The sequence below is a fragment of the Ruditapes philippinarum genome, unplaced genomic scaffold (assembly GCF_026571515.1).
Source record: "Ruditapes philippinarum isolate M1 unplaced genomic scaffold, ASM2657151v2 ctg955_1_1_1_1, whole genome shotgun sequence".
NCBI lineage: Eukaryota > Metazoa > Mollusca > Bivalvia > Venerida > Veneridae > Ruditapes > Ruditapes philippinarum.
Genome location: NW_026864706.1, coordinates 301,623 through 311,352, shown reverse-complemented (window position 1 = coordinate 311,352; position 9,730 = coordinate 301,623). Strand labels below are relative to the sequence as shown.

At 30.9% G+C, this 9,730-nt stretch overlaps 1 protein-coding gene across 1 annotated transcript; it reads right to left on the bottom strand.

Annotated features, from left to right (window-relative positions):
• Positions 1-3,044: 3,044 nt before the first annotated feature.
• Positions 3,045-5,237, bottom strand: LOC132726565 (xylosyltransferase oxt-like). Its single transcript, XM_060711899.1, has 4 exons — positions 5,157-5,237; positions 4,329-4,464; positions 3,935-4,080; positions 3,045-3,200 (listed from the first exon to the last, which is right to left on the bottom strand). Exons 1-4 carry the CDS (start codon positions 5,235-5,237, stop codon positions 3,045-3,047), a joined length of 519 nt encoding a protein of 172 aa, XP_060567882.1.
• Positions 5,238-9,730: the final 4,493 nt, after the last annotated feature.

The following is a 9,730-nucleotide window of genomic DNA, read 5'->3' as shown; positions in this document are numbered from 1 at the left end:
GTACTATATATGTCAAAACATGTAATAAACTACTCCTGAGCTTACTATTTTACACATCTAAATTTAATCTCGTATTTTTCATTATGATTTATCATGCAAAAGTTAAATAAAAAAAGCAATTAACTAAAAATGTCTTACATGAACTAATTAAGATATTCAAATCCCTGTTGTTATTGTTGTCTTATACTTTGCTATTGATTTTATTCAAAAATAGGACGGGTTTCAATAAAGCGGAAGAGTATGTCACGGTCCAGTACTGTTCACTATTTAGTGGAGAATATGTGTAAGCGGCCGGATATCTCGGACATGTCGGAGCCATGAAACGCATTTTTCGGAAAGTTTCGGGTTTGAGTCCCGGCAAGGCTGCACATTTTTTCTCACTTAACGTTAAATAATAAAATGAGCTTTTACTATGGGTCTGTATCTATATTCATTTATAAACATTTTGTTTTATAATTTATAGTCATCAATGAATGCAAATAATATTGTTAAAGCAACACAATGGGTCAAAACCACGTTTGAGGATTAAAAGTATGACATGATCTATTTATATTATATATGTGAAAAAGAACACATAATTATCTTCATATTAAAATGAAAGTTGTCCGTCCAATTTTTTTTTATAAAATTGCTCTACAAGCATTACTTTTCAGATTTGAGAAAGAACGCCAGAATATTTAATTTAAGTTTTACGAAAGTAAAATCCTGCAGTAATCCGTTTCTCTTATTTTGCTTATAAAACAGAAGGACAAATGGATGAACCTGACAAATTACAGAAATTTAGCCTAATATTCACTTTGAGTGTACCTTAAAGAAAACTAGACAAATTGAATATAAAGACATTAGGTTTTTATTTCAGTATGAACAGGTGCCTAAACATTGTATCCCATTTTTTAGAAAAATATATTGCTATTGTAACAGCTGACGTAAAAAGTATGCTACGTTTAATAAGCTTATCTAAGTGTAACGAGTCGCAACATGTTGTCTGTGGAAAATAATTCGATAACATAAAACGACTTTGCTTTATGGTTGCAATAAATCATACTTGACCAATTTGTAGGTTAACAGTGTTCGTGGAAGGGTTGATGCCGTATAACTAGCCGTATAATATCCGTTCATAATATAACGTTTTAGGCTCCCTAGCACCGGTGTAAGTTGTTTTCAATTTCAACACTGTTTTAAAATCATTGATTCTAAAAAACTAGAAGATATGCCAACACTGAAGTTTACTCTTAGAAGGGGTGAAAAGGAGCAGAATTCAAATTCAGTTTAATGATGTTTTAATTTTTTCCTAGATAAAGTATATATGGCACAAAGCACGTACTTGCAATACCAAGCATTCAAAATCGTTTAATATTTTTGTTTGCTTAACAATGCATCTTAATGTAGTACGATTAAATTGCACAATAAAAAAACATGTTTTTGTTCATAACTTATTGTGAACAATGCAAAATGTTGACCCTCATTTATTGTTATCTCGGCGAATAAGAGAAAGCTTGTCAATTGAATTATATTCGTCTGTATATAAATTGCAAGGTATTAAGTAAAATAATCCCATTTCATGCAATTGCGCACACTGACTGAATATCCTTTAGAGTATATAGTGTAGACCCCTTGTGCCGAATGGTAAAAGTCGCCGACTGAGGTCTTCCTCCTCAAGTAAAGCCGGTGAAACGACATTAACAGTGCCAACGTGTCTTAAAATTAACAGAATCAATATGATTATATAGTGCATATATAAGAAGAAAGAAGCAAGATAACAAAGGGCTAGTCATTGATATTTTATGGCTTTGTAATTAAGTAAGCCCCTTTTATGTAAAATGTTCAATTTTAATTCTGGTGTGCCCATTTAAAAGTGTCTGACATGCGTTGTGTAAATATAAGCGAAATGAAGTAAGGTACCTAAGGGATAGATAGATAATAAGGCAATGAGCGTTCGCATTTGCATTTTTTAACTGATCGTTAATAAGACACATTAAAAAGCATTATATAAATAGCTACTTAAACTTGTCTTTTTAAGCATATAAAAGGTACAAATAATTGAATATGTTGGTAGGTTGATTTTTCTAATGTGTCTTTGAGTTAAATCTCAAATAGGATATACGAGTATTAAGATGCTTGATGTTTTTTTTCTCATCTTGTAGTTTGAAAAGGTTATAAATATATATCGAAATGTGGCTATGTTTGTCGTTTAGTTCGATTAACTAGACCTTGAATGCAGTTAAAATAGCGACAACTAGTATGTCTCTACCATGATAAATAATTGCTTTGCATTCAGTAAGTAACTACGTACTGAAATCGCATATATATTTCTCCTTAGTTTCAGGGCCCATTCAAAACTGTTTTCGAGTAACTACAATGTAGTTTACACGGCAGTGCGATTGCATTTGTTTTCCGATTTTTTGTTCAAAGTTCTCAAAATCGGCCCAATTGCTTTTGCTATAAAAAATAATCATTTTTAAAAAACATTTGAATAATTTACTTATGGTTGTTATTTACTTATTTAGTGTCAACGAATACTCATTTAAATAATGTACTTGTACATAAAAAGTATATTTTTCTCAGTTTAACTGAAACAAGGATGTTATTTATATCATATATTGTAATCTGAAAGATAACATCAGAAGAATTTCAGACAATTTAGATGTAATTTTTTATTCAAAGATACAATACATAAATATATTCACTTGTTCCAAAAGCTATTTCTTGTATTGTAGTCTAATCAGCTGGGTTCCTATGGATTCTTCCTACAGAAAAACCCATTTACTGCATTCTCGCAAACCCATTTAGAGGGACAATATCCAACAGAATCCTCGCAATACCCACTTACTGCAAGGACAATGAACAGTCTTTATACATGTTAAACAATGAAAGTGCAAAAGTCAGAAATTTAAGAAGAAATTTTGTTAAAGTTATAAACAAGGAATTATAATAGAATGTAGAAAATTGATAACTCTGGAATTGAAAACATGCATATGAATATATTAACTTGCTTAAACATAGAAAAAGCATTGAAGCAACAAACAAGATTACGTAAATTAACTTTACTTGAGGTAGTTCACAAACTCACATGATGTATCATAGAGAGAGATGCGCCAATGGCCTCCACATCTTTCATTTTGATTGCCAGAACACCATGCGTTGCACCCTGTTTCCTTAGTGTAATCTTTAAACGTGTGTCCACAGAAGCATTCCAAACCCTTTAGAAAAAGAAATACAAAGAAAAATAAACGGATCATTGAGTTTTTATTACGATCAGTTTTTTTTATTTCCTCATTTGTTTCGAGACACTCACTTATAAAAACAAGTCTAACATATCTTAACCGCTAAAAGACATAGCGTTGTTACAGAAAAGTATTCTAGTACAAAGAATAGAGACACTATTTTAGGTCATTTCAAAGATTTTAGATATATAGTGTTTGCAGCTGTTGTTTTGTCAGATTTGCTTTGCTCTAATCAGCTCTAGATATTCCAGAATTATAAGCATAAATGAAAGGTTGGTACCACATGGGGAAAATCTTTACAAAGCAGTCACTTTATTGAAAAGTGTGATATTGTATTTTGATAAATTTCGCTGTGAAATTATCAAATATAATTTACAAGGATAAATCAGTAATCCACAGAAAAGCATGTAATAAAATGGCATATTTAAGCTGCGCCATGACAAAACCAACATAATGGGTTTGCAACTAGCATGGATCCAGACCAGCCTGCGCATCCGCGCAGTCTGATAAGGATTCATGCTGTTCGCTTACAAATTCTATACCTATTAGAGAAACTGATAGCGGACAGCGTGGATCCTGATCAGACTGCGCGGATGCGCAGGCTGGTCTGGATCCATGCTGGTCGCAAACGCATTATGTTAATTTTGACATGGCGCGGCTCGTTAATGTGTTGCCGTATACCAGACTCTTGGAAAATTGAAGATTTAAACCTCTGTTCCAGCATATCTGTAGCCGGCGTCCTTGCAATCCTGTTTGCAAACGTCTCCCGTGATTGAATCACTACTATACAAGCTCGTCGACAAAATACGGTCTCTTTTGTCCTTGTAACATCCAATAAATCCATTTGGTACGTAAACTAAATAATAACTTCATAATTTATATTTGACATAATATTTATAAACAATTTTTTTTCTTTCTTCCTTTTTATTTAAATTTAGTTACTAGCGTTGGTATCGTATCTGTAGTTTTCTTGTAGTGTTTACAATTTTGTAAAATGACCGAATGTCACGTTACATTAAGCGAATTTGCAATATATGAGAAAGTTTCTGACAACCAAAATTCACAAAGTGACAGTTGATCATAAAGTGGCATGGATATACTTACGCCCAGTCTCAAACAGGGATAAATGCCAAAGACCACCACACATTTCACCATTATTACTACCTGAACACATGGTTGTACATCCCATTCCTATTCCGTGATTTATAAAAATGTTTCCGCAGAAACACTCTACTCCGCCCTAGAAGTAAGTAAGTTTTTTTTAATAGCTGTATCATAAAAATTGGACATACATCTATCGCTTAAAGTGCTTTACTGAAATCAAATTAATTTTAGTACGTATTTTCATAAATGTCATTGACTTTTGATGAATTTTGACGCTTTATTACTAGACTTATTATACTATGACGATTTCTTCCTAAATAACTTATATTTGACGTTTTTGTTTTTCCTTTTCCTGCCAGCATTTAAATGATACAAAGATGTGCCAACGTGTAAACAGTAATCAACCTGGTATGACTTATATACTATGAATCAATACAAGAATAAAGTAAGAAGTGTAAGGAAAGCTAAGTTCAATTTTCAAAATTGTAGAAATGTACTGCCTTTTATCTATTCAAGTCGAAATTAACATTCAATTAAATTTGATTATTTTTAACTATAAAACCATTTCTATTCAGTGTTAAGTCGTGTACTTATTCATATAATAGTGCAAGCTTGTAACATTATCTTTTGATACTCTTGACAGATTTACAATGTAACCTATCAACACAGCTTTTTTTTAAAATATATATCCTTAAAAAGGAACTTTGCTGCATTATAAATAATTTTGTAAATTATTTTGACAGCGCCACAAAGTCATATAAACGTATAGCCGATTTATTCTGAGCCATGTTAACTGTTTTAAAAGTTTTTGGTTTGTGTTATCTATACCTGAGTTCCCGCAAACTTGTAGCCAGCACTCCAACACTGTTGTTTACAACGTTGCCCCGTGTTCTGGTCACTGTCAGGCATTTGAAAGGAGAGAGCTCTATTAGGCTTGTCAATGTAACATCCAATATATCTTGTAGATGAGAAAGAAAAACAAATAAGAATCATAAAACAACTTAAAAGGCATCTTGCCTGTTCTGCCATGTTTGTTTTGTAATGTATAACGCAATTTACAGTCGCCTGCTTTTGACGTATTGTCAGCTTTTCTTGTCTAGACTATATTTATACTGAAATGATGCAGATTCATGTATACAATGTGGTACATGAGGATGACGACATTTGCTTCTGTAAAGGCATGTAGAACTTTTTCCGTCCTTTATCATAGGCCATGGTAACATATTCATGGGCAATGTAACTTACATTTTTACTGTTATTTAAAAAAAATATAACAATAAAAGTAAAGGACATTTCAACGGTATAAGTAATTTGAAGATTGTATTGTTGTAACATGGCAGTGAGGAGGGTGGCATTGCTTCCTTAGATAAGAAACATGAAAGTCGCTTAAAGTGGCAAATATTTGGACAACTCAGTTTGAATAAGCCTGTTCAAGTACGACAGTTGGTGTAATACAAACATGCAACACTGTCCTCTCAAAGCACTGACACAAGCAACATTTAAAGTAAAAAGTTAAAACGAATATTGTACAGTGAAATATTCAGAAATACATGCACATATTTAGGTAAATAATCAGTAATGTGACACTTTGACGTTGTTTAATATCATAAATGAATGATTGTTTTAATATTACAAATTATGTATAGACTGAATATTGATCACCCCTTGCTAGGACCATGTCTTTTGCTTTACATTTTTATAATTAAAAGACATTTTTACATGACATTCCTCTATAAAAATGGTCATAATTTTCTTAATGAACAAAATACGACCATATTTTAAATGGGGACATATCTTTACTATATATTCATACCATTTTCTTTTATCAAACAAAATTATATGTTTATATAAAGTGATTTTTGTTTTGAAATGACAAGGTGCCTATCAGATTATAATCTTCTCTACTATTTTCTCCAACTCGCGTCTTAAATACCGACAGATAAACGGAAGACTTTTAAAGTTGTGTCAGACAATTTCAATTGGTAACTTTATGATTTTCATTATGTGTTTAGTTAATTTCCACGTACAATTGCATGTCGTGGGAGAGTTACAAAAAAACGCTGAGCGCGTATATTTTTATGTAATAAAAGGTAATCTTGATAATAATAAGAACAATAAACCTCTTCCGGATCAAATGCAAAAAACAATGCAATAAATTCTGCGTTAATACTATTACATAGATTTATAAGATTCTTAATAGATATATCCTACATTTTTATCCCAGGGTTGTTACTTAAAGAATATGAACCTTAGAAACTTATAACTGATGGGAAAAATATAAAAGAAGTGTTGATGTTTACTGTGTACCTGTCAGACGCTTAAATAAGCTCTAAAGCTTCAAGTACTCTTCTACCGTGCAAAAACATGTTCTTAAACTCTGGATGCTTAGTACATACTTGTTGTCAGGACAAATATATGTATCCAATCCTTGTATTTATTCATTTCCCTTACATATGCGAGGCTTGTACATGTGTTTTGTATTTTGCAAGTCTTTGAAAAATTAATTTAATTTCACACAAAAAAATAGTAGCAGTAGTATCGTCATCATCATCATTATTGTCATAATCATCATCAATTTAATCATAATTATTATCATTATCATCATATCATTATAATTATCATTATCATTGTTATTATCATTATCATTATTATTATTATCATTTTTATTATTATATTCGAAAATTTAATTGAAATGCAGGTTTATATCTAACTATGTTGCTTAAAATATCGATTTAAATTCGTCAGTGAATAAAGATTGTCAAAAAGTAGTTTGTAACTTATAACCAGTATTAGGTCTTATGCGTCTTAATGTGACCGTTATTATTCTGCTAGTATTACTATTTGACATTATTTTGTCTGTAATAAAATTGGTAATTTTCATTGTTGATATTCTATAACGATAATAAATTTTTCAAATACTTTTGTATCTTCCTCTGTTTGCTCAAACAAAATATAATTATCATACGTTCTACTTTTCTAGCTATAATTTTGTCATAATGTCTTGCAGATTATATATACAGTCCCATATGCCAACACATATTTTTCTGTACTTTTGCATCCTACGCGTTGCAAAATGCCACAAGAAGTAAGTACTGTAATTAAAACGACTGCTGTACCAGGCATCTCCTAATAGCTAGGTGATCTGGATGTTTATATTTAGATTTATTAGACTTGATGCACGACCACAATAATGGTCACTATAAGGAACTGCAAAATGTCAACTATTAAATATTTGCACGGTATAGTTTTGATATTTTTAAAAATCATGTACCATGTATGTTATTAAATTTAGCATATACATGTATTTATTTATCCAATTAATACCTATAATTATCATATGACTAAAATTAAACATCCTTTTTTTCATTTTAAAGGGTTCTGAGAGATACATGAATAATGTTTAAAAACGGTTGACGTTCTAGGCTTTGAACCCACGAGCCTCAGGTTCAATGCAGATGAGAGTTTTTCAAGCCTATTTGCATACTCTTTGAAGCTGAGGTAATGCATAATAATAATGTTGTGTTTAATTTTCAGGAGTAATAACCTTTTGACACTAATTACTTTATTTTAATCATCATTTACTTTTATAAATGTTATTCTGTTCGGGTTTGCAAGTACAGTAGTACCTAATCAAAGCCACATCAAAGGGAAAATATATCTTTTTTATTGACAATTGTGACTCTATAGATGTTAAATCTAATGTAAAATAACTTACTCTACGAATGAATTGCAACTGTTGTAATGACGATATTGCTCTAAGAGGGCCGCAATAAAAAGGTTCCACTGTAGTCTTAGGTTGACTGAAATTACACCTATAAGGAAATTGTCCAAAGATCGGAGTCTTTATCTTCAATTATTCAGCCACATCGAAACTAATCTTGTAAAATCACTGGATAAAATGTTTTGCATACCAAATTTATTTTTGACAATTGTATACAATGTACTTAATGGTATTAAGCATGACATGAAACATGAATACTGTCTTTGCTCAGAGTGAGATTTTTATTATTATCAATATTATTATTATCATAATTATTATTATTATTATAATTATTATTATTTTTATTTATTATTATAATAATTATTATTATTATATTATTATTATTTTATATATTATTATTATTATTATTATTATTATTATTATTATTATTATCAATTTTGAATATTTCATATGAAAAACGTAATACTTAAGCAACCGAATCAAATGACCATAACGTTATAATTGTTTTCGCGGAGTGCAGAAATGTTCTCATCTTGTTTAAACCTTGCTTAAATGGAATTTTTTATTTACTTTTTCTGCTTCCAATTACGCAACTGTCATTTATCATTTTTATGGATATAATGATGCAATTTAAAAGATTTTAGCCAACAGAGTAGATCTTGGTTGGACTGTATTGATGTGCAGGCTGGTCGCGCCTCTACGAGAGCCAGTGGCTAATCACTTTCAATTTCTGTACGCTGAGTGTTAAATAAATATGTTCAAAAATTTCAATTAATATGTGTTTTAATCTGTTTATCTTACTCTAAAAATTTGAATTTTAGGGCACGCTTTCTTGGAAGTTGTATAATTGATTACAAAGGCGATTTCACGATATTTTATCCAAAAGCGTATTGCTAGTATTTCGCAGCTTTTGCTGAATTTTCTATTCACTCTACAATTTAATTGGATGTAATTAGATATATGGAAATCCAATTAATTTAACAGGGAACCTGTAGGCCCTAAAAGCATACTTTGCAAGCATTCTGTAACAAGGCAGAACACGGGTTATGTTATGGAAGAAGAATTAATTAGTTTTTATCCTACAGTCATAGACACATAAAAATCATCACAATATGGAGACACTTTGCACCACAATGTAATTAGTAAACACGGTATTATAATTATTCCTTTAAGTTGGACAAGACGCCTAGAAATACTATATCTTTATCATATAATAATCTTTTTGTTTTTATCGTTAAATGTAATACAGTCGGCATCGTACTTGCATCCACCTCTATTAAGCGACTTTTTTAAGCGGCCGCATAAAATCCTCCCGATGATTTTTACAATATAAGTGTATTCCATAAATGACTTTTAATATTGCGGCCAGTTTCCACAAAATGTTGGCCAAAATATAAGAAATTCGGTGTAAAAGTATCTATTAAATGACGTTCACAAATAATTTGTCGTTTAAAAAAGAATTGAATAACAATTGCAATCGTTTCAAAATCGGAAAGAAAGAAACAGTTTTCAGACTGTAATATTTATATTGACATATTTGTCAGAGCAATAACGAATCACAACACCGCATTTGCACATTTATGTCATGTGCTCAGAGTGACCTCCCTTCCAGAAAAACAAATCGAAAATGACTTAGGAACGAGCGAAAATAATGACAGACTGCCAAAAAAGACCGGATAAG

Bases quoted from the DNA above. Each gene is read 5' to 3' on its own strand.
- LOC132726565 (XM_060711899.1), bottom strand. From the start codon at position 5,237: ATGCCTGACAGTGACCAGAACACGGGGCAACGTTGTAAACAACAGTGT. The intron at 4,465-5,156 runs GTATAGATAACA...ACTTACTTCTAG, and splicing joins ACAAGTTTGCGGGAACTCAG to GGCGGAGTAGAGTGTTTCTG. The intron at 4,081-4,328 runs GTAAGTATATCC...GTTATTATTTAG, and splicing joins ATCCCTGTTTGAGACTGGGC to TTTACGTACCAAATGGATTT.